Here is a 25061-nt window from a genome sequence, read left to right as displayed (position 1 = left end):
TGTAGGTAAGTGGGAATGAGTTAAGCTATCTTAGGACAGAAGGCCCCATTTCATTTTAAAATAACTCAAATTACACAAAAGATTTTCTTTACATCAAGGTGAAATCTATTTTTCTGCAATTTCTACCCACACACAATTCCTAGTTCTGTCTTTCTGGAGTCATGTTAAATAAATCTAATCCTACTTTCATGTATCAAAGATTTCAAGCCAAAAGAGTTCTTAAAGATCATTTTTTCTAATCTCTTTGGAAGACCTGAGAGGTTAAAAAACTTGCCAAGCAAGGGTTTGATACAGGATCACAACTTAGTTCTTAGACTCTAATTTAATTATGTTTTTCACTTAGCCATATAACAGTCCTTTAAATAAACAGCCATCACACATCCCCCACCCCAACATGACTGCTTTCTACACTGATGCACATGTGGCGTACTTTGCAGATCTCTCACTACCCTCAGGACATAGTCAAAGCTTATCAACGTTCTTTCTAAATTAGATGCCTAGAACTGGACTCAATAACCAGTAGTGCGTTCCGTGGAACAATCACCTTCCTCATTCTGCACACTGTACTTCTAACTAGTGAGGGAGAGAACACACTTTCACACAGTATCTCCTCTGCGCCAGGCGCTGTGCAGAAATCTCCCATTTTGGAACTGCCTCTCCCGGTTTTATGAGGTGAGCACCATTATTATCCTCATTTTATGGTTGACAAAAGGAGGCAAAGAGAGGTTAAATTATTTGTTTAGGGTCAAACTAGCCAGTAAGTGTCTGAGGACAAATTTGAATTCTGGTCTTTCTAACGCCAAACCCAATTCTCCATCTACTGTGCTATCACTAATGCAGGGTTACAGCCACTTCCTTTTTTCTTTCAGGCTAAGCCGAGCAACTGTAATCCCTATTTCACCTACTTGAGACCGCTAACCCACCCTTCAAAGGAAGCATGACCACTTCTTTCTCTCTGGTCAGTCTCTCTAACTCTCTGCAAATGCCAGTCATGGCAAGGAGTAATAGATTTAAGCTCGAACAACAGAAAACGATGAGAGAATTCACACTCACCAGACACATCTGGTACTCGAAGCGTTTCCGAGCTTCCTCATTGGGTTTCCTTTTTCGGAAGAAGAGAGGCATTCTTCTCTTTGCACCAGAAGTAATCACTGGGTCTCTGAAATGATTAGAGGAATCAGTGACACAGAAGAAGCCATTTAGCCATTTCCGGCTCCTGGGAGCCATTCATTTATACCCGTTGTTTCATGGGATAGAACTGCCAAACAATAACTTCAAGGCTCCTGAAACACCACAGCAGGAGAAGATCCCCTTTTTTGTAGGCAGGCCAAGCATTCCACATTAGTCGTTCGGTTAGAAAATGATTCTAAAATCAAATGAACGGAATTTATTTAGTAATTACTATGTATGTGGCCTCTCAAGCTCATGTGCAAAGGGTTCACTGTCCTTTGCCGACGGCCAGTGGGATGCCTTTTACACAGCGTTCTCTGTGACAGTGACCAACACTAGAAAGGGCAAGAAACGTGACCAGACTGGCTGGCCAGGGTAGTTAATTATTAACCCCCCAAAAATAACTCGGGCAGACTTTTGTTCCGATTGTGAGGACTGTCAATAGGGGACCATCTTCACTGCAAAGATGGACCATTGAAGTTGGAGCTATGACAATGATGGGCTGGGCTAAACAGCTGCTCTGCGTGAAGTTCCCTGTGCCCCAGAGATGAAGAGCAGCCGCCCAAGCCCTCTAACAGACTGAATTAGATGATCTCGCGAGGTCCCTTTCGGCTCTGATGTTCATGTGTGATCTCTTAGCAAAGTGATGCCATCCGCCTCCTCCAACTAATTTTACAGATGGGGAAACTGAGGCAAGCAGGACTAAGCGACACAGAAGGACACACTGGCTGGCAGGAGGCTGACGCGGGCCTTCCTGATTCCAGACCAGCTCTATCCACTGCACTAAAATGTAGCCAGTCCCCCCCCCCCCCCCATCCGTGCCCGGACGGACTGAAAGCTCTGCTCTTAGGCACGGTTTAAACCTCCACCCCGCCACATTTCATCAGTCACCCCAGGTTCGTTAACACCTCCTGTGGGCCAGCCCCTGTCCTAAGCACCGGGGGACACAGGAGGGCAGGCAGTGGGCCGCGGGGCTCAGAACGGAGCGGGGAGACAGCAGCGCTGCGCAGGAACACCAGCCCCGCAGAGAGGGCAGGCGCCAGAGCTGGGCTGGAAAAGGCCTCCTGCGGAGGGGGCTGCCTCTGCATGAGCCCCCTGGAGCAGGGAGCGCGCTGCAGGCATGGGGACAGCCGGCGCCGCTGGCAGGGAGAGTGTCCGAGGAGGGACGTGGAAGATGGGGTTCGCTCTCAGCAGCGGGCCGGCCAGGATGCGGCTTCCTTGAGACGCTATGTCACAATGATGGATCCAGAATGTAGGCCCTCAGAGGAGGAACGGGCCGGGCCGTCTTACTATTCCCGGGGACTGGGGGGTGGGGGTGTAAGGGGGGGAGGGGACCTTGAGCCCACGTCTGTTAACCAGGTCAGGGAATAAAGAGAAACACTTCAGAACACCCCTCAGCGGGCTCGCAGCAGGTGGCAGCCGCGCCTAGGAACGGAGAGGGCACCGCTTGGGGAAGGAGGGGAAGGTCCGCCTTCCCGGACAGACACAGCCCCGCCAGGCCGGCCCACGAGAGCACTCTCGCGGGAGAGCCAGACTGACAGGCTGGCCGCGGGAGTAGGGAGGACCCCAGACGGGGAGGGGGAGAAACATTCCCTTAGCACAGGAAGTCGGTGCGGAACCCATTGTGGAGGGACTGGGGGTCCACGGTGGCAGAAGCGGAAGGCACCCGGGCTCGGAAGTGGGCAAGGACCGCCCCGCTAAAGCCCCCCGCCCAGCCAACCAAAAAGGAGGGAGGGGTGTAGCCGGAACCCCAGTCTTAGAATCTCGGGCATACAAGACAACAAGACTCCCAGATCGGAACAGGGACAAGATCTTGGGGAGCTGTGACTCCGGGGAATGGGGGGAAAGATCGGTCCCCGCATCCCCCCAACCCCGCGAGATGCAGCAACTACAGCTCACCGCGATCGCCGGCTTCCCAGCCACCAGCTCCCGCCCACAAGCAACATGGCCGCTGAAGCGTCGGTGGTAAAACTACAGAAGTTCTCGCGAGATTTAGATCTTGCTATATCCGGCGCTCCTCGGCACGCTTCCGGTCTCTTGGCTCCCAGCTCGTGGTGGTGAAGGTGCAACTTCTTTCGGTCGTCCCGAATCCGGGTTCATCCGACACCGGCAGCCACCCCGTAGCGTCCACGCCGAGCCTCCACCTTCGTCGCCGCCATGCCGCCCAAGTTTGATCCTAATGAAATTAAAGTCGGTGCGTCTCTGGGCCCGGGAGGGAAAGGGAGAAACGGGGCCTACTTCTCTCGCCAGGTCTGCCCCAGCCTCCCGCCGCGCGCGCGCCCGGCTCTCCTTGGCTTCCGGTCAGTTTCTACCCTTGAGCCCAGCGGGTTCCAAGCCCCTCAGCCTTCCCCATGTGGTGCTCCAAGTCCGTGGGACCCCTTCCTTCTTCCCCTCCCCCCGACCTGAGCTTCCCCTTGCTTGAGTAGCCAGCGCCAGGTCCGGGCCCCCTTCTATAGCCGCCTGTTGCCTTTTTAAAAATGGGGGTGGAGGAGAATGCTGGGGCGGGGCTCCCTCAAATGTTTGGGATGCTGGCCGACCCTTTTAACGGAAGGGCGTTCGAGTCCCGGCTTGTACGCTGGACTTCTGGCTGAGAGAAAATCCAGCTTAGGATATAAAACGCGGCGCCCGATGGAGCACTCCTTGGCTTTAAAGAGGGTGCTGTCTTAGCAGTCCGTGAGCTCTGTCACGGTTAGCATCCAACTTTAGTTACCCGAACTTTCTAAAGTCCAGACCGTCGGTAAGTAATAGAACTTGTTTGCTCATGGTAACCACAGCTAGTGCCAGACGCGAAGCCGATCGGGTCCTGTGGTCAACACGCTTTTTTACATCTTAATGCTTGTATTTGCCCTGCTAAGGGGCAGATGATAAGAGAGGAATCAGGTATATCATGCGCTTTCACCAGTTGGAAAATGGCTTAAATTTTTCTTTTTTCCCCTAGTATTTTTAAGATGCACTGGTGGTGAAGTTGGTGCCACATCAGCTCTGGCCCCCAAAATTGGTCCCTTGGGTTTGGTAAGTCGCCATAAGGATATTTTATATTATGTTGAGTACAAAAGTTTTTTATTAGCTTGATAGCAGATCACAGACTGCACCAAATTTTAGTGTAAGAATGATGGGGAATCTTTCTTGTTGGAAAATAACTTGAACCCAATAATCATAGAAAAGATAGACATGTTGGTTTCTCATATTAATGATTTTGTGATTTGTGGGATTAAAATTTAGAGGATTTTTTAGAAGTTATTAGGAAAATTTATAACAGCAAATTATTTGGCTTTTAAAGTCTTCAGTGATTGCTTGTGTCTGTTAATAGCTAACTTTACATAGAAAATTAGGGAAGCATTGCACAACCTGAAAAAAAATTTTATCTTAAACCCTGTCTAATAAAATACTATGTAGTTGGTTGTGGTTATAAGGCAGAATGGGTCTTCTCAATCTTCTCCATCCCAACCACCTCCGGAATAATTTATATTTCATAGAGAGAAAGAACCTGAGTGCTGGGACAATCTAATTTTTTCTTTTTTACTTTAGTCTCCCAAAAAGGTTGGTGATGACATTGCCAAGGCAACTGGTGACTGGAAAGGGCTGAGAATCACAGTGAAACTTACCATTCAGAACAGACAGGCCCAGGTAATTATTTTACTAGTAAAAACTTTAATGTATAGCAGGAAAAAGTTAATAAAGCACTTGGTTGTTTACCTCATATATTGGAGGGGCTTCTTCAGGTGAGTTACCAATTTTGGTAACTGAATGAGATGGGACAGTAACATATTGAAAAGAATCTGGGTTTAAGTACATCTAAGGCAAGTTGTTTAACCTCTATTTAATAGACTCCTCATAACCTTAAACCTGATGTTTAAGAGAGGTGTGGATTATAATTCCTTGATAGCAGTTTGATTATACAGGAAGCACTTGGTCTATCCACATTTGTCACACACTAAATTTATCCACACTAAATTCAGGCTTGCACAGAAGTGCTGTAGAGATTAATGACAGAGGGGGGCAGCTAGGTGGCACAGTGGATAGAGTACCAGCCCTGAATTCAGGAGTTCAAATTTGGTCTCTTAACACTTCCTAGCTGGGTGACCCTGGGCAAGTCACTTAATCCCAAGGGGGGGGGAGTCCTGAGATTAATGACAGACTAGTGACTAATGCTGAGAGGCAAAATGGGGGAAAATTGAATTTGTTTGTTTTTAGATTGAGGTTGTGCCTTCTGCCTCAGCCTTGATCATCAAAGCCTTGAAGGAACCTCCTCGAGACAGAAAGAAGCAGAAAAATAGTAAGTTCATTGTTATTGATGTTTCCAGAGTGTGGGATTTGGTTTTGCCTTCAGCCACCCGCCACTGCACCTGATTCCATTTTATGTTGGCTGGTGCAATCCAGTGGTGAGCTGAGAGAAAAACCCAGCTTAGGAAACAGGGTTATTCTATTTGTGGGTCACTCTGTGCCGAAAGCTTGGGAACAGTTGGTTAGTCCAAGGATTTGTGTACCTTTGCCAGGTATGAAGGCAGAATTAACTGACCTTTGTGTTTTGTGTAGTTAAACACAGTGGAAACATCAGTCTTGATGAGATCATCAACATTGCTCGACAGATGAGGCACCGATCCTTGGCAAGAGACCTTTCAGGTAAGAACCATGCAATTATTTGGGGAGGGGGCACTGTTGTATGCAAAGCATCATGGTAGGTAAAGTCCTGCTTTCAATTTCTGAGTAGGTATATGGCTGAGGGAAAAGCTCATGAGTATAGAGAGTCTTGCAGGGGAAGTGCTTGTGACTATTTGCCTTCAGCCACCCGCCACTGCACCTGATTCCATTTTATGTTGGCTGGTGCAATCCAGTGGTGAGCTGAGAGAAAAACCCAGCTTAGGAAACAGGGTTATTCTGCTTTGTGGGTCACTCTGTGCCGAAAGCTTGGGAACATGGAGCAACAAAGGAAACTCTGGGCTTCAGGCCACAGGTCAACTAGGTCAAGTATTGGGTATGCACTTACTGGAGTACATGGTCCAGTGTGGTTTATAAATGTCTAGAAACAAGCAATGATCTCAGTGTGTTTAGGGAGGAGGGTCTTTATTCAAAGTAGATTTGAAAACTAACAGGAATAGAGAAGCCGTTTTTAATTTTTTGTAATACATGATATATTATTGGCAGTTAATATTTTAAAGCAAAATGTGAGTTCAAACCTGTTTTCCATTTTTGTTCTAGGAACCATTAAAGAGATACTTGGAACTGCCCAGTCAGTGGGCTGCAACATTGATGGCAGGCATCCTCATGATGTCATTGATGACATCAATAGTGGTGCTGTAGAATGTCCAGCAGTAAGTATTAATTTAGCTTCTTAAAGATAGTTTAACGTTGCTGGGGAAGATTTTAAATTAAAACATGTTATTTCTCTTTCCACAGAGTTAAAAACTACAGTGGAGACTATTGAAATAAATTAACATTTGACAACAGACAGGCTCTTCGTTTTTTGGTCCAGAAAATTTTTGTGTCAGAAGCTATCACACATTCTTGGACATAACCGTTAATTTCTTTAATCTCTTGCTTTTCCATAACATTCAGCTACTTTGCAATTCATTTAGAGGAGGGAGGGTGCCTTAAGAGCAGATATGTGTGGGGTGTTTTAGGGGTGGGGATCTCCTCAATTTAACTTGGGAGGGGCAGGAGGACCCTTCAATTATTAGTGGTAGTAGCTTGGACTCAAGAATCAAAAAGTTGAAAAGATTCTAAAGGAAACAACCTTTGGTCTGAAATTTTTGCACAAATAGTATGGGTTTACACTAGTATATAACTACACATCAACAGTGCATAAAAGTTTGGTTTTCTGTTCCTTTGTGTTGAGTGAATATTGTTGCATACTGTTTTCGTAAGTGGGACAGCAGGGTATTCTGACTTAAAGCATAAAATTGCTTCCCATTATTTATCTTTTTAGAAAGGCATTTCTGAAGAAAATAGTGGATTTTGCTCTATCACTGTTACTTATATTGTAATATAGGGATTAGTAGTGGAACTTAGCTAATATTGCCATTTCAAAAGTGGCCACAAGGTGGTAGCATTTGTTCATAGATGCCCTTTGACTTTGCCAGGTGTGAAGGTTCCTAGTGTTTGCTGGAGAATTAAATACTCCAGTGGGGGGAGGCACTAATTCAGGATTATTCCATATACCTGACCCATGAAAAACAACATGAATTAGTACAGAAATGGTTGGGAAGTTAGAAACCAGTAGTGGGTTCTCATGTCTTGGGCTATCAAAGGGGGAGAGCTGGCTGATTTGTAATAACAGCAACTGAGTTTCCTATCACTAAAATATCAAGAGGGTGGGAAGCACTAAGGTCTTTTTATCAGGTCATGTGGGACTGCATGAGAAGCCTGAAGTTAGGCTAATAAGATTTGAATTTGATGCATGAACCTTAAGTCATTCAACTGTCATAAAATTGCCTCTAAAAGTTGATCTTGTTATTCTGCAGTATGGGACTAAAAAGGCCATATTGTCCATCCCTTCCTATAACTGAAAACTTAAGTAGATACCCCTTCCCTTGCCATTTTAACTGATGTTCAAACTTTGGGTCCCACTAGACAGGTTAGCTTTTTAAGTTCAAGGTGACAGTTGCAAGAGATAGAAGTATGGAGAAAATATTCTGAAATGACCATTGCAAAAAGCACTGAGGAAATGTACCGCCAAGTGTCAAAGGAAAATAACAGTACAGTTTAGGGCAGAGGGGAGTGGTTGTCTGAAAAACTTGAAGTGTTGAAGGCAGATGGTCAGTAAACTTTTAAGGGGTCTATTGTGTGCCAGGCACAACTAAATATATAAAAAGACCTAGCTTTCCAGAAGCTTACAACCTAAGGAGAGGGGGGTTCATCAAAATTAGATATATACATATCCTTACAAACAAATTATATATTGGAAATAATGGGGAGGCTCTAGAATTTAGGGGTTTGAGAGGGACTAAATGGTGTAGAACTTTAAAAGGTATTTGTATTAAAGCAGGAAAGCCAATTAGAAGGCTCTTACCTAAGATTATATTTAGAGCAGTTGTAATGGGCGGGGAAATAAGAGCCAAGAGTTGTGGGGAAGTCAGCCAATTGTCCATTTTTAACAGCAATAGGAAGGTGAGAAGGAAAAAGAAATGAATTGTGTACATGACAGTGTGGAATTGGAGATTTGACAGAATTGTTGGCAATAAGGATAGCAGTGGATACAGCACTGGCCCTGGGAATCAGAAGGATCTCAGTTACTGTGCCACCCTGGACCAAAAGAGAAGTACAGAAAATGGGGACATGGAAATGCAACGATAAGTAGAGCAGTCCTATAAACATAGTGTTTATTGAAAGTGCAGATGAAACTGTGAGTGGAGAAATGAATAAGAGCCACTAAGTTATATAGGAGAAAAATGGAGGAGTGTTAAACTATCCCAAACTAATGATTTTATCTGGCCTCCTAAATTAGAAATTCTTTTAAGAGGAAAAGATTATTCTAAGCTACATATTCAGAGGGCTAACCCTCCCCAAATGCCAGTTCTATAAACAGCAAATAAATCCATTTGTCCAGGCCCATAATAAATATTGGAGAACTTGTGCAGATTGATTGCTGCAACCACTGTAGCAAAAGATAATCGTCAATGTACCTTTTCGCTGGTGGTCTCTTTACCACCTGGAATGTTCTTCCTCATTTCCTTTCTTGGAATCCCTGGTGTCTTTCAAAATAGCTGAAGCACCACTGTCTACATAATCCTCACCCCCATAACTACCTTATACTTTTGTAAATGTTCTTTAGATCTATGTGTATAGATTATATAAATACCTATTGCTCTATTGTTTCCCCCATTAAAATGTAAGTCCCTTGAAGACTGGGGCTGTTTCACTTTTTATCTTCCTATCTCCTATAATAGATACAATGCCCAATGTTATTTGTTCATTTTCAATCATCTGAGTCTTCATGACCCATTTGAGGTTTTCTTGACAGACCATACTGAAGTGACTTACCATTTCGTTCTCCAGCTGATTGGGCTAAGTGACTTGCCTAGGTTGCACAGCTAGTGTCTGAGACTACATTTGTACCAAGGAAGATGGGTTGATGACTTCCAATAGGAAAATTCAACAATAAAGTGTAAAAGATTTAGCAGGAAAATTATCTATAGGAAAGCAGTGATCCTGACAAATTAGAAGGAATAACTATCAGATTATTTCTTTTGACAGGAGTTATTAAACTGGTTACTGGGGGAATGCTGCAGATATGGTTTGCCAAGATCTGAGCAAATCTTTTGATAATCTCATAATAGAAAAGCTGAGATGTGTGCTAGATGATAATACAATTATATAAGCTTGCAACATAGCATTTTCACTTTTGTTATTGTTTGCATTTTTTTTCTTTTTCATTTGATTTTTCTTCTGCAATATGATTCATGTGGGAATATGTATAGAAGAATTGCACATGTTTAATATTGGATTATTTGCCATCTAGGGGAGTGAGTGGGAGGAAGAAAGGGAGAAAAATTCGGAACACAAGGTTTTGCAAGGGTGAATGCCGAAAATTATCTATGCATATGTTTTGAAAATAAATTTAAATGAGATGATTCAAACCAGATCCAATTGTTCACTGATGAAGAGAGCCATCTACACCCAGAAAGAGGAGTGTGGGAACTGAATGTGGTTCACAATATAGTATTTTCACTCTTTTTGTCGTTTACTTGCATTTTATTTTGCTTCTCTTTTTTTTTACTGGTTTGATTTTATTTTTCTTATGTGGCACAATAATTGTATAAATATGTGTGTGTATATTGGATTTAACATTTCTACTATGTTTAACATATGTTGGACTATTTGCCATCTAGCTGAGGGTGTGGGGGAAAGGGAAAAATCAGGACACAAGCTTTTGCAAGGGCGAATGTTGAATTGTCCATGCATATGTTTTGAAAAATAAAAAGCTTTAATTTAAAAAAAAAAAAAAAAAAGAGGATACAAGAGTTTAAAAAAACAAACAAAACTGACACTGGATTCCAGACAACCCGAGTTCAAATCCAACTTCAGATAATTACTAGACATGGGGCCCTGGGATTGTCTCACCCCAAAATCCAGCTAATGTGATTTGGGGCTACATTAGGAAAGACATCATTTCTAGGAATAAGGAAGTGATAGTCTCACCAAACTGCCCTGGTCAGAAGACTTCCTTTGGTTATTGTACTTTGGTGTCTTTCCCCAAGTTTAGGAAAGCATCCAGGGCAGGGCAACCAGGATGACCTCATATGAGGGTCAGTTGAAGAAATTGGGAATAGTTAACCTGGAAAAGAGAATGGCTTAAGGGATATAATAACTGCATTTTTGACAACTTGATGTATGGAAACATTCCTATAGAAGACAACAAGGAGCAGAGGGCAGAAGCTGCAAAGAGCCAAAAACAGCATCTGCTTCCTTGGGAAGTGTGAGTTTTTAACTCATTTGTGATCTTCTACCAGAGATTAGATTACCAGAGAATACTTTTGTATTCCTTTGGGGGAAAACTGCTGAGATTCCTTCCAATTATATGAAAAATATGATCAAGTAGAAATGTGGGCAAGGAAATGCCAGTACAGAGATAAGGTGACATCCTGGATGACAAAGAATCTCTGAGCTACTGAAGAATGTCATACAAATAGAGATGTAATTGGCACGAATGTTGCTACCTCTGAATTCTTCCAACGTGAGAAATGACGATTTGGACTTCAAGTTTCTTGATGCCCCTAAGATATACATCACCTTGATGACCTTGGGCACCTCGGTAGGACCTTTCTCAAAGATGACCCAATGATGGGTATTGAGATTCCTTTAACCAGTATGGGAGAACTTGGAAAACTTTCATTGCTTCCATAGATAGCCAAGTAGTAGAGGATGTTCTTAAAGTCGTGAATAAAAAATTCTGCCATTGCTGTCCAGAATGAATAAGATTAGCTCTATGGCACTAAGTCTCTGTAGGCATGCAAGCTGGCCTACTCTAATGTATGGGATATAATGGTTTCCCTCATTCTGGGGAAACCAAAGACACTTTCATTGAAGACCTAGTGGCGAAACTTTTCATTGAACAGATCAAGATTGGCACCTCCTGCTTATGTGAATGCCTGGCCACATAGATTCTCAGAAAATGAGTCTTCAAGTTAAATTTACTGGAAGTATCCCAACTATGTGTCTATATGCTAAATCCTTCATGATTTTTACATGCAAAAAAAAAATAAGTATTCAATAATCAACTCAGTGGGGAAAGGAAGAAGGAAAATTAGGGAGAGCTTTTTTGAGCCTTTCCCTTTGAAAAAAAAGTTGTTTTTTTTTTTTAAATTTTCAAAACATGCATGAATAATTTTCAACATTCACCTTTGCAAAAACTTCTAACACAAGTGGAATTGTGTTCCAAATTTTTTTCCTCCCTTTCCCCCTCCCCTAGTAATCCAATATATCTTAAACATATGAAATTCTTTTATACATATTTCCACAATTATCAGGAACCTTACTCTTGATTCAAGTTTTCTCTCTTAGACCCAATGAGAGACAGTGGAGGGATTTCTCTCCACCCCTTTTCCAAGAGCATTGGTAACAAAAAATGCATATAGTAGTGAAAGACATATACTTACACAAATGAGATTAAAAATGTAATCTCTGTATCACCCTTTTCTGAGCTCCTCCTTCCACTTTTCTCTTTTTTGTTCCTGAGCAGAGGCTAACAATTCTGGTTTGTTTCTAAGACTAGTTTAACTTTGAGTTCAAGAGTGTCAATAGCCCAAAGGAAGTAGTCCTTTTAACAGTGTGCTTTCCCCCCCCCCCCTCCCCAGAGAAAAGGAGGATTATCTGTAGGAAAACAAAGCTTCCTATAACTCATAGACAAAGCCTATTTGCTAAATCCAATGACCTCAGCATCCTTCTCCTGATCACTTTTAAAGTTCTGCCCTAGGCCACAGGCTATTTTGGTCACATCAGCTTCCCAACAGTTTTAACCCCTTCTCTGAGCTGATCCAGAAGATCCCCTGAATCTTTGACCTAAGGTTTCTTTTTTACCACATTACAGATCTCAGTCACCATCAATTCCTGGCTCAAAATAGTGAATTCCTGACCCCTCTTGGCTTCCCTATGCCTGGTGATCCACTGTACCCAATCCTAATTACCTTTCTCTGCCATTTCTACCATCAATGGATCTTTTACCTCACACAACTCCAGATGATAGCCTGTATTGTAGAGACCTTATTTCAGTTTTTTGATAAATTTAATGGATTTGTGATCTCATCAGTGGGATCCAATAATAGACTGCAATCCCATCATGTTTTCTCATCCTGTGCAATTCTTGTATCCAGTCCCATAAAACCTCTATAAGATATCAACTCAATGTACTTGGTAGACTTTCCTTTAGATCTGCCATTAAATGGGTCACTATACATTGATTATCCTTCACTCTCAATAGGTGACTAATACAACTCCTCTGTTCAAACATCTCTGATATCTTGTACATCACTTTCTGTATATAAATTATTGTGGGTAGTTTGCTGCAGACAATATACAACTACACCATCTTTCTGTCACTTTTCAGGTCACACTTAGAGATTTGTCATGTTCCATAATTCATAGTCACATGGTATTCGTGAAAAAATTTAAATGTAAAAATATTGAATTTTTGGACAAAAAATGGAAACAACCAGAGAGTTTTAAAATAGGTGAATGGTTAAATATTAATGTAATGTAATAGAATACTAGAGTAAAACTAAGACTAATAAGTATGAGGATTATAGAGAAGTCTAGAAAGACTTTTGCAATATTTTAAAGCAAAGGGGAAAAAACCAGAAGCAGGACAAAAGATTCCACATTAATTATTAGAAGAAAAGTAAGTAAGAATGAATGAACAAATATAGGAACTTAATAGGAATGAGTGAAAAATTATGATGACGTGGGTTGTGCTCTCTTTAAGAAACTAATCCTTTCAGATTGATTTATTCCTTTCTGATTCCCAACCTCTCCTAGCTGATCAATTCAAGAAGCTAAGATCTTTGATTCACAAATCAAAAACACCCTTTTGAATTCCAATAGGAGAACCCCCACCGGATCTGAGCCAACTTGGGACACCACCCACAGGCCCCTTTAGCTAAATCTCTCATTATAAAAGAGCCAAACTGTAGCTCTCTTTGCAGAAGTTCCAAACATGGTGGCCTTATGTCTGGTATGCCAAGGATCTCTGTCCACTGGAACTCTATTTCCAGTGCCCCTTTATCTCTACCTTCACCTTTTACTAATTAGACTTTTTTTTTTTAATTTCCTTGAGGCTGGGGTTAAGTGGCTTGCCCAGGGTCACACAGCTAGGAAGTGTTAAATGTCTGAGACCAGATTTGAACTCAAGTCCTCCTGAATTCAAGGCTGGTGCTCTATCCACTGCGCCACCTAGCTGCCCCTTACTAATTAGACTTTAACTTTACTTCCAAATCCCAAAATAAACCTCCTTTATCAATCTAGGTTTTCAGGTCTGTAAATTTCTTTACAGGGGACTCTGTGCTGCCACTAGACCTCATTTAACTCTGTATCCTTGCGCCGAATCCAAAGGAGTTGTAGGGGAGCTCTGTTTGACTCCCTGTACCCCAAACCTGCCACTAGACCTCAATTAGAACTAATTTCATCTTAGACCTCATCATAGAGACTGAATATGGATTGAAACGGTATTTTTCTTTTCTGTTGTTCTTGATGTTTACTTACTTTTTGTTTTCTTGCTCATTTTTTTCCCTTTTTGATCTGATTTTTCTTATGCAGCATAATTGTGGAGATATGTATAGAAGAATTGCACATGTTTAACATACTGGATTACTTGTCTATGAGAGGGGGTGGGAGGAAGAAAGGGAGAAAAATTTGGAACACAAGGTTTTGCAAGGGTGAATGCTGAAAATTATCTATGCATATGTTTAAAAAATAAATGTAATTAAAAAAAAAAAAAAAGAAAGAAACCCTTTCCAATACTTCTTAATTCTAGCACCTTCTCTCTATTGATTATTTCCAATTCAACCTGTAAATATCTTGTTTTTACATAATTGTTTTCATGCTGTCTCCCTTTTTAGACTGTGAGCTTTAGAGAGATGTCCAGAGAGCAGAGGGAATGTCTTTTGACTTCTTTTGTATTCCCAGTATTTAGCACTGTAACTGGCACATAGGAGACAATTTAAAAATGTTTAGATATCTGAGAGATATCTGAAACATCATTATTTATTAAGTAATTTTTTCTTTTAGTTTCCATGGCAATGCCTACATCTTTTATTTATTGTCTTTATTATTTAGTACTTGTTTTAATGAGTTATGATCCATAAGTGTAGCTAATAGAATATCTGGCTTTTCATAGTTAGCTTTGTCTCTATCATGGCCCAGCAGGTAAACAATTTTTTTTTTCTTTTTCTTTTTTTTTTAATTTTTTTATTAAAGCTTTTTATTTACAAAACATGCATGGGTCATTTTTTAACACTGATCCTTGCAAAACTTTCTGTTTCAAATTTTCCCCTCCCCTAGATGGCAGGTAGTCTAATATCTGTTAAATATGTTAAGATACATGTTAAAAACAATATATAAATATATATTTATATAGTTATCTTTCTTCATAAGAAAAATTGGATCTAGAAAAACCCAGCAGGGAAACAGTTTTCACATAAATTCTATAAATACCAGAATTAAAATATAACAGGTAATAACTCCCCTCCCCCATTTTATTCTTTTGATAAGATAAATTCCTGAAGGGAAAAAAAGGTTTGGTTGATCATGGGCACAGTCGAAAATCTTATGTATTGTAGGTTTTTGTCAAGTTGAATAAAGCCTCTCTTCCATAGTCTGTCAGTTTATTTGCATGGGAACTCAGACCACTTTTCCATTTTATAGAGAACTTCTATTGATCCCTACAGAAACCATAGGGTGAGCATAAAACAAAGAAATATTTGTGTAAGAGGTACCCATGAATAAAATCAGTCTATGTATAAGTCAAAAGATTGGCTCTGAGCGAATATAAAAGTTATACTTTGGGTTTGTTTATTGAGACCACGTCTTATATTATTAGGTCTAGTTTTAGTAGTACTATTTAGCTTTGCAGTTCTTATCCACATGGTCAGACTTGTGCTTTGGGAAGATCCCTGTGACAGCTGAGGGGAGGAGGAACACATAAACACAATATTTCCAAGGACTTCCTCAAACCGGATTTGAATGTACGTTGTAAGTGGGAAATTTATTTAATAAAATAAATGAAGCTACAATAAAACATAGATGAGGTTACTATGATTTTCTAAGCCAATATTCTGCCCATAGGGATCCTCATGTAGTTTAGTGATTTCTATTTCTATCTGAGATTGATGCCAAGGACAAGAGTAAGGAGAGGTTTGTGGCAGGGAGACCAAGCAAGAGGCTATTGCAGTAGTGTGAGATGATAAAGCCTGCACTAGGGTGGTGGAAGCGTCAGAGGAGAAAAGGGGATTGAGAGAAATAATTCATTTTGGAGCCCCTACTCTATTCCAACCAGTATTTATCAATTTGATAGGACCATGTCAAAGTTCTGTATAAAAGGCCCCCAGAGCTGTGAGCTGCAGATTCTAAGCTCACTTGTTTAACTATAGAAAGTTAGCAGAAGGCCCTGTGCCCTTGTTTTGCCTTGTGACAGATGACAACTACATGGAAAGTCCCCCCAAACATTTTTTTTACCTCCAGATCAGTCACTTGTCCATTAGGTCACTGATTGTGGCTTGCACCATTTCCTCCTGCCCAAATTAAGGAGAAGCCTGTCCATCCTATGTGGAAATATTCCTCGCTTCACCAAGTTAAAACCTTGATGACGTTGTTTGCCTATCTGTATTTGATCTAGCTGTTCCAGAATCACTGGACATCCGGCCTTGGAAGGAGGTAGGCGTCTCAGACAGTGAGCAAGATCTGAGGCCGGCTCCATTACAGGGGACACAGCCACTGGCTCAGCCTCTGCTCAGTCTCATAGTGTGGGTGCAATTGTTGAGATGGAAGAATTCACAAACTCCGTTTGTCTCCAAGTTAAGGGGCAAAGGTGGATTATGCTGCTAATGGACGGCTAAATTCCAAAAGCATTTTGGCAAAGAGCCAGGAGCAAGATGATACATTTATAGGAAAAAGAGAGATGTGGTGCTTCATGTTACTGATGTGCTGGCAACCTTCTAATGCCAGAGGCCTCCAGTGGAAATTTCTCTGGTCTACACTAAACTACTCACTTGGGAAACAATGTCTCCAGTCCCTTGTGTAACCTATTTTCACTGGTCATAAGCTAGGAGAAACAATTAGGTCTGCCAGCCCTACCCACTTTGTGCCCAAGTAAATCCTGAAGGGGCTGTTTAACCCCCAAAAAAACTCATCCAGAAGTTGATGATGTGCACCTCATTATTGTCTCAGAAACTATTGTTATCTGACGCCCACATTGTTTGTGGAAGAGGCACTGCCTCGGGGCCTTAGGGTTAAGGTCAGGTGGTCTTAGGGTGATTGCTGCAGCCTCCCTGGGAGCTCTCCCACATTATTACCCCCAAATTCATTCAGGGCAAGGGGACAAAGATCCCATCTTCTGGGGCTGCAGCAGGCTGACAAGGGGTATAGAGCTGGCGCTGCCCAGTGGCAAGGGGAGACTTGAAGATGGAGGCAGCGGCATCCAGGGGGTGCTGAGCCTCAAAATCAGGTAGCCAGTTGAAGGTTCGCGGCCTGGAGTAAGTTCATCTTTCTCTGTCCAGTCCATTTCCAGCGTTTCCAGGAGTCCTGCAGAAGAATAGTTTCACGTCCTCTGTGAGTTCACAAGAATATCCAGGAAGGTCTAAGGAAGAAGAGGAACTTTTAATTCTGGAAACATGAGTCCAGCTGGGAAGCCCTTTGAGTTTAATTGTAGTCATGTAATGCCGGAGAAACTGAGCAAGATAGAGATTAGAGAGTATTCAATACAGAATTTATTAAATGGAGAGATGTACTGGGACCAATGGTTTCAGGGTTGATCCCAGGGCTGTCTTCTCAAAATATCCAGCCCTGAATATAGGGTACAGGATTTTTTTATAGAGTAATAAAAATAATGATATAATAGGAGGTACTGGAGAGGCTCCAGATATTCTAATAATGTCTAAAATGGATAAAGACCTTTATCCTAACATTAAAAGGGAATGGTTATAACCTGAGGCAGAGTAACTGAATAGAACAATTAGGGAAACTGGGTCAGGACATTAAAAGAGAACTGTGGCACTGCAGTCAGGATGACCCTACATGTCTTTTCCATGTTATACCCAGAGTTTCAGTACCTTGGGCCTTCCAAGATTTCAGGTACACTGTGTCCCCTGGATTTACCGGGAGGCTGTCTGAGTATGAGCATCTGTGGTTTTAGGGAAATGCTCATTTGGCTATGCAGAAAGAGCCTTCCCAACTGCACCAAGCTGTGTAGCAAACTCAGTGACCACATGCTGTTCTGGATCTAGGAATGCCAGAGCTTAAGAGGGGCCTCCCATACAGAAGTTTAAAGGAGCTCAACTTAAAGTTCTCCCCAGGTGCAATGAGGACTCTAAGCAGAGGGGAGATTCTTCACTCAATTCTCAAGAATCTCCTTTAGTAAGAAATTGCTTGAGGGTATAATTCATTTTCTCCACTTTTCTAGAAGATTGAAGAGGTCAGGCATCGAGATGATAAGGAATCTTAAACCTCAGCCACAACTTGGGTTATTTGAGAGATGAAGGCTGGGCCATTGTTGCTCTGTAAAGAGCTGGGCAGGCCAAAAGGACATATGGTTTCTTTTAGCAAAGATACCTCCTGAACTTTTTCAGTTTTATAAGGGAAAGTTCCTACCCAATAAATAAAACCAAAGTAGTTTGAAGCCCCTGCAAGGGGGCATATGTGTTAAATCTATCTGCCAGTCCTCTCCTGGGTATGTACCCCTTTTCTGGATGAGTTTTTTGGGGGAGTTTAACTGCCCCTTCAGGATTTACTCGGGCACAAACTGGGCAGGGCTGACAGACCTAATTGTTTCTCTTAGTTTATGACCAGTAAAAACAGATTTCACAACAGATTGGAGGCATTGTTTCCCAAGTAAGTAGTTTAGTCCACAACCAGAGAGAGATCCCAGACTTGCCTCTGGGATTAGAAGGTTGCCTAAGGGTGTTTGAAACCACCCAGAAGGGGAAAGGGCCCTTTTCTTTAGCAGAGGCTTGTTCCTGGGAGCTTTGAGGGAGTGTAGGAGTTGGGGAGTTAAAGGTGCTGTGGCCAGGAGCAAACAGACAGCAGCAGCAGGGGCTGCTGAATCTGCAAGCCTGTTTCCCTTAGCCTGAAGTGAATCCCTCTTCAGGTGTCTTTACAAAATAAAAGACAAACCTTTCTAGGTCCATGGAGAGCTTGTAGTAAGTGTAGAATTTCCCCTGCATATTTAATGGAGGGATGTTTGGCTGCAAAAGTCCTCTTTCTTTCCATAAAGCTCCAAGAGCATGCAAAACCTGTTATCAGTATAGCTGTTCACTCTCATCCCTTTCCCCAATTCTAAAACTCTGTTGGGGCCACGAGTTTGACCTTCTGAGCAGAGGTCCCCGGGTTGTGGCTTAGCCTCCAAGATGCTAGTGAGGCTCACCAAAGGGTAACCTGCCTTCCTTTCCTCATTTTTAAGAAAACTGGACCCATCAATAAACCATTCACCGTATAAGTAGTAGTGGAGAGAAATGTCCCTCAAGTCAGGTCAACTGGAATAGAGAGAATCTAAAGCCCCCTCACAGTTGTGAATACTGCCCAGTGCTGGCAGGGAGCAGGCCAAGGCTTTTAATACTCTAATAGCTAAACTGACCTCTGCCCCAGGCCCTAGGGGTCTTGAGTCAGTCCCTGGGACCCCATCCCAGAGCCCTGGCTTACTTCTCAAAGCAGCTTGACTTGGTGTCTTTGGGGTAGCCCTCCTGCCTTGGAGCCTTCTAATTAAGGAAGCCTTCACACTCAACCTAGGCCAGTCATTGGAGGTTCTAACTCCCCATTAGGTTCAGAGCATTTTGGAAGTCAAAGGTCACCAGCGGCCTGCTGATGGGAGGTTTATCAGGCTCTCCTGTTAGACAGTTTGACTCTCCATGTGTGCCACACTCTCCGCCTCCCACCCTGCTCCCTGCCTGCAGGCTCAGGGAGTGACATGATCTCCTGCTTCCTCTCCCCTGGGAGCAAACAGAAGTTAATTCATGGCCCAAATACTTAACAGACTGAGACAATATGAGCCTTAGACAAAGAAACTTGATAGCCTGGGAGTCCAGAAAGTTAAGGGTTATTATGGCAGCAGCCAGAGAAGCCTCCTGGGTTAGGCTACAGATCAGGGTGACATTAGCATACTGGATGAGGTAACAGTTGAGCAGCTCCTGTTTTACCTGCCACATCCAAAGTTATCCTGGGTTCAGGCATCATGAAGGATCCTGAGGCGACTGGAGGACAGGGCATTGGGAAGAAGTGACTCGACCCCTCTGTGGGCAGTCCCTTTTCCAGTGCCCCTCCTGTTTGCACTTAGGACACAGACCTGGAGTTTTCCTCTAAGGACAGTTGCACGACCAATGGAACGAACTCCCATGGTTCCCAAATACATCAGTGTCTAAAAATTGAACCTGTTCTCTGTTCCTAGCCCTAAGCCTGCGGTTTTGATTCTTTGTGCAGTTCAGTCCTTATTATCAAAAACTCCAAAGACTGTTTCCAACAGTTGTGTTGGGAGAGTCTGAGGACTCATGGCTAATTTCTGCAGCTTCCAAATGTCTGGGACAGACTGACTAATAAAATGTATGCTGAGGTCAGTGGTTCCCTCTGGAGAAGTGGAGTACAGGTTATAGTATTTCTTTAGAACCTCCACAATGTGCCCCTGAAAAAAGACAGTATTTTTCTTAGGTAACTTCCTTAAAATTTTAATAACTAATTCTTAATTCCCTTCTTCTTTCTCTCTTTCCCCCTCCTTCACCCCCCACCCCCAGCCCCAGTAATTCCATCTGGAGTCTGCAACTGGGACAGCAATAACCTCTGACCAGTACCTACCAGAGGGGGAGGACTCTGGGCTAAATCTCAGATTCTCTTTTTCTCTATAGTACAGCAAGAAAAGATAATGATATTAACATCTCAAGTAAGATCAAATTGGAGGGAGATAGCTTTAAAGCCTTCAATATATTTAGTGGGGTCCTCAGAATAATGACCAAGTTTTTCCTTAATTTGGAAAAAGTCTGAAATTGGAAAAGGCGCATACATCCTGAATGTTCCATCCTGATGGTCTGCTACTTCTCTCAATGGGAAGTGTTTAGGAGAGATGGCTGAATCAGGATCCTGAGGGAGAGAAAAAGAGGTCCTGTTCCTTGTATGGGAGGGAGTGAAGAATAGGGGCTGGGAGGTTTCAGAATCTGGCTCAAGAGATAAAGATCCAGGGCATCCATGGGAAAGGGATTGAGTTGAAGAAACATTGCTGGACATAAGATCCAGATCTTGATAAGGGGGTGGTCCTGGAAGAGATTATCACGTTTCTTGATAAGGACTGCATGAGGGGACAGTTGAGGAATCACATGTCTCTGGAGGATTGGAAAGGAGGGGATCATCTTGGAAGTCAATGTCTACTTTCAATTTCTCTCCAGTAAATTTTACCAGCAGCATCCAAGGGCTGTCTAAATTTAGGGGTTTGGGACAAAGCCATAAAGGTTTGGACATCTGGAAGTTCAGCTCACTTGCCTTCTCTGCAGCACAACAAATCAAGCTGCAGGCTAGTGCTATAGTTAAGGGACCCATTAATAGACCATTTTTCTTGGTCCTCTAAGGTATATTGAAGCTAGGCAGTTTCTTTTTTAAAGAAAATAAGTTTCATAACTTTAAATCTTTTGTCTTTATTTTTTAAGAGACAGCTTAAGGGAGAATTCTTAAGAATAGGGATAGAAGTGGACCATCCCATTATTGCCTATAGTATCTCATCTCCTCCAGCATCCCAGTGAGGGTGAAAAGGTGGCAGATGTCTCCTAATCAGAAGGGGACTATTCCAAGAACTGCAAGATTTCCAAGTTCAGGTGAACCCAGTGAAATTATATAAGTATTAGAATAAGAAAAAAGAAGAAAGAACAAGAGAGGAAGGATGTTGACAAACTAGGTGAAAAGGATGAATAATTAGACAAGAAAGGAATGAAATACAATTCTGATGAAATTAAGGAGTGTGGTGCTTCACAGCAGGAGCTATTAGGGCATTCCCCATCCCCTGACCTACTCCCCTCAATTAACCCTTCATGGGTGGAAGAAGGAGGAGGAGAAGGGGCAGTGACAAAATCAGCACTACCTATGAAGCAGCCTATGACAAGATTACAAAAGGCACTAGTTAAAGCAAAAAAAGAAGGACAGGATATATCTGATTTAAGAGAAGCATACCCTGTTATTCAAGAGTTTGACTCTTTGGGTCAACAAAAGAGAAGATACACTCCTTTTGATCCGGAAAAAATCAAGGATTTGAAAAAGGCTTGTACTCTTTATGGGGTTACATCATCTTATGTTAAGATGGTATTAGAGAATTTGGCTTATGAAATCTTAACCCCTAGTGATTGGAAATCTATAGCAAGGACATGTTTAGAACCTGGACAAAACTTGTGGCTTTTGGAGTATAGTGAACTATGTAGGATACAAGCCCAACAAAATAGGCAAACTGAAGTTAATATACAAGTCACCTTTGATCAACTAGCAGGTAAAGGTCAGTATGCAGACTTCACTTCAGTACAGACTAATTATCCTTTGATAACATAAGTAAATTGCTGCTGCTGCTATCAAAGCATGGGGCTCCATCCCAGGAAAAGAAGATAGAGGGGAAGCCTTCACAACTAGAGCAAGGTCCAAATGAACCTTTTGCTGATTTTGTGACTGCAGCAGACAGCTGTCCACAAGAACCATTGGAGAAAATGCAGTTACAGGAATTATGATAAGAGAATTGGCTAAAGAAAATGCCAATGAGGTTTGTAGAATTATATGGGGACTACACAAAGATGCTCCTTTAGAGGAGATCATAAGATGCTATGCTACAATGGGCACAAATGCCTTTTATACCCAGATTATGATGCAAAACATGGGAAGATGGGGTCCTTCTTGGCAAGGGACTTCCAGAGAGACTTGTCAATGCCTTCAATGTGATAAAATAGGGCATCTGAAAGCTCAATGTAGGCATAGAGGTACAATGAGAGGACAGGATGAGAGAACAAGACTCAAAACACCATTCAATAAGGGCTTCCACTGGGCCTCAGATGTAGATTGACCCAGGGAAATAAAAGGCGGGGGGCCCAGCTCCAAGACCTCAAACAAAAAACAGGTGGGGCATGATGGCAGCTGCGTTTACACCCAGAGAGTCTTTAGAAGTTCAGGACTCTGATATGATCAATTAGCAGAAAAGCAATCAGATAGCAGAAAGGATTACACTTGGGGAGAATACAGTCTTTTTAACCCGACAGAAGGGCAACTCCAATAAAATTGCTAGGTGATGTGGAAAGATCTAGAAAGTGGTGAATGGAAGGGACCAGATAGGTTAACTGCTTGGGAGAGAGGGTTTGCTTTTCTCTCTACAGATGAGAAGGAATTAGATGGGTGCCAACGAGCCATATTTGCCTTGCCCATCAGAGGGAGACAGTAAAATAGAAAAGCCTCAAAACAAAGGAGAAGACCTAAGAAACATCTGACACTAAAAGAGCATGGCTGATAATGAGACTGTTGCAGGACTTCAAAACCTGCATGAATCATTGGATTCCCTGACACATGAAGTAATGGATAATAGATTGGTTTTGGACTATTTCTAGGACTTATGGACGTGTATAATTCCTCGTGTTGATTCATGTTGTTTTTTATGTATGTGATACCTCCCATGTTGATGGATTTATGTATACCTGTTTCAAGTGAGACCCTTCAGAAACCCACTAATCTGGTTTGATTCCCCATTTCCCTTTGGTGTTTTCATCTCTCTTCCTGAGATATCAGGGAAGGCATAATCACCTCCTTGTTTGGTGTTTTCATTCCTTTTTCTGAAAAGTCAGGGAAGTGTGATCACCTCCTTTTTGAGATCGTCACCTCCCTGAGAAGTCAGGGAGGTTATGACCACCTATGTTCTAAAATAAAAGAAAGCAGGAGATGTTATGGGCCAGAACTCTGAACTTGAAACAAGGGTTCTTACAAGGTGGTAACTCAGTGGAATTGATAAGACAAATAGTTATCTAGTTTAGCATGGTGATTAATAGTTCTCTAGTTCATTACACGTACTTAGTACTTAATATAGTTCTACAAAATTGACACCTATCCTACAGGATGATGGTATAATTAGAATACTAGAGCATATAAGCTGGGACAGACTTAGCCAGGATCAGACAATGCAACAGCCTCTCAGTCTCTTTTATCATCCCCTCATAAGAGGAGATCCATTCTGGATTGGATCTCCAGCAGCCCTGTCAGGTGGCTCCCTTATATTCTAGCAGCTCTCCCATGGATTCCAACACATAGGAGCTAATGCATCATCAAGTGAAATAGTTTAGAGGGAGAAGAGAAGAGTTCCCAGAGATGCTCATAGTCAGCAGGTGTCATCCAAATGGAGAACCAGCAAAAGAGATGGAGGAATAATCAGATATGTTGGAGGAAAACCAGGAGAAAGTAGTTTCATGAAAACCTAGAGAAAAGAGATTATCCAATGTTAGGATTACTAAGTGAGAACTCGGGTTGTCTGGATGGTGACAAGGTGAGAATTCAGGTTTTCTGGACAATTACAAGGTGAGAACTCAGGTTGACTTGATAGAGGGGGTAAGCTCATTGGCTGGGGTGGTTCTTCCCAGAAGCCCTTGCATTATCCCACGCCCATTCTCTGGGAGGATAAAAAGAGACAGCACTGGGCGCAGAGAGCAGATCGGCCTGGAGAAGGATAAGAGCTGGAGGAGATTCAGAGCCAGGATTCAAGAAGAAAGACTCTGCATTGCATCAGGCTTGACGGGGCTCCCTGCAGGAAGGGAAGTCACTTCTTTGGACAAGAGTTAACAGCAACTGCCTGGAGACAACGGTTCGTTACAGGAAGAAGAATCTGTCAGAGAGATTTGAGTAGAAGACACAGCAGATCTCTTCCCAGAGAGTGATCCGGCAGCTTCTAGAGACGACAGCACGCTACAATTGGCGTCCACACGTGGGGCAAGGACTTTTGCTTATTCTGACAAGAGGAGCTAGACCAGACCTTTGCAATTTGGCGCCCGAACAGGGACAGACACAGTCTTGATTCCAGTGGAAAAGCTTCCGATCTAGATCTCAGTCTCTCTGACCCAGAACCGTGAGTAAGGAGGAAACTTTGTTAAAGATTAAGTGAGCATGCTAATAGATAAATAAGGAACTTAACTTGTTAAGGGCTAAACCAGGAATCTCTTATAGCTGAAATGGGGCAGATGTTAGCTATATTCAATCCCTGGACCTCAGCCGACTCAACCCCAGCCCCAGAAGCAACTTCAGCTCCACCCCCATTCAGGAGTGGTACTATAGAGAGTATAATCAAGATAATTGAGGAGCAGAGTTTACTTGTAACCTGGGTACAGATTGCTAAACTCTTGGCTGCATTAAGATGCACTTCCCCTTGGTTCTTAGAGGAAGAAAAGATAGATGTAGATAAATGGAAGCTAGTGGGATATGAAATGAAAGAATTTCAAGCAAAAAATTGGCCTCGTTCAATTTCTGCAGAAGTATTTTATATCTACAACATAGTTCAATTAGCCTTAAACTATCAAGCAAGTTGTAGGAGAAGGAAAAGTTCTAAAAATGAACAGAGGAGGAAGTGTGAGGAAAAAAGGAAAGATCAAGATCTTTCCCTAGAGCAAGAGGATTTAAATGAGGAATTATGGTATGATTCTCTTGAAGAAGCTTCAACCCTGCCTAGAGAACAGATTATTGACAGGCCCACATCAACCCCACCTTCAGAG

General features: G+C 42.4%; 2 protein-coding genes and 2 non-coding genes across 11 annotated transcripts in view; 3 read left to right on the top strand and 1 right to left on the bottom strand.

Moving 5' to 3' along the window:
• LRSAM1 (leucine rich repeat and sterile alpha motif containing 1) overlaps nt 1-3162 on the bottom strand; it is a 38870-nt gene extending 35708 nt beyond the window's left edge. For 2 of the 8 annotated variants that reach the window (XM_074293681.1, XM_074293684.1), the window contains exons 1-2: nt 2062-2080; nt 1054-1159 (exon numbers count right to left, since the gene is read on the bottom strand). In XM_074293681.1, coding sequence (XP_074149782.1) covers nt 1054-1125 — 72 coding nt within the window. In that variant the 5' untranslated portion in view covers nt 1126-1159; nt 2062-2080. Of the gene's footprint in view, nt 1-1053; nt 1358-2061; nt 2423-3069 lie in introns of those variants that run through there. The other 6 variants (XM_074293683.1, XM_074293685.1, XM_074293688.1 and 3 more) reach the window with 6 other exon arrangements.
• RPL12 (ribosomal protein L12) lies at nt 2581-6617 on the top strand. The gene is made up of 7 exons (XM_074293694.1): nt 2581-3364; nt 4109-4182; nt 4699-4797; nt 5365-5446; nt 5707-5793; nt 6370-6482; nt 6568-6617. Exons 1-7 carry the CDS (start codon nt 3328-3330, stop codon nt 6571-6573), a joined length of 498 nt encoding a protein of 165 aa, XP_074149795.1. The 5' UTR covers nt 2581-3327; the 3' UTR covers nt 6574-6617.
• LOC141559244 (small nucleolar RNA SNORA65) lies at nt 5504-5634 on the top strand. Its single transcript, XR_012487309.1, has one exon. It is a non-coding gene; the product is annotated as a small nucleolar RNA SNORA65 (small nucleolar RNA).
• LOC141559245 (small nucleolar RNA SNORA65) lies at nt 5959-6090 on the top strand. The gene has a single exon (XR_012487310.1). It is a non-coding gene; the product is annotated as a small nucleolar RNA SNORA65 (small nucleolar RNA).
• Nucleotides 6618-25061: the final 18444 nt, after the last annotated feature.

The sequence above is a fragment of the Sminthopsis crassicaudata genome, chromosome 2 (assembly GCF_048593235.1).
Source record: "Sminthopsis crassicaudata isolate SCR6 chromosome 2, ASM4859323v1, whole genome shotgun sequence".
Lineage (NCBI taxonomy): Eukaryota > Metazoa > Chordata > Mammalia > Dasyuromorphia > Dasyuridae > Sminthopsis > Sminthopsis crassicaudata.
Note: the sequence above shows the minus strand (reverse complement) of the source record. Positions and strands in the feature narration are given on the sequence as shown.

What these genes read in the sequence shown, in the direction of transcription:
- RPL12 (XM_074293694.1), top strand. Translation starts at nt 3,328, where the DNA reads ATGCCGCCCAAGTTTGATCCTAATGAAATTAAAGTCG. An exon ending in AAATTGGTCCCTTGGGTTTG is followed by an intron (nt 4,183 to 4,698) that starts GTAAGTCGCCAT and finishes TTTTTACTTTAG; the next exon opens with TCTCCCAAAAAGGTTGGTGA. An exon ending in CAGAAAGAAGCAGAAAAATA is followed by an intron (nt 5,447 to 5,706) that starts GTAAGTTCATTG and finishes TGTTTTGTGTAG; the next exon opens with TTAAACACAGTGGAAACATC.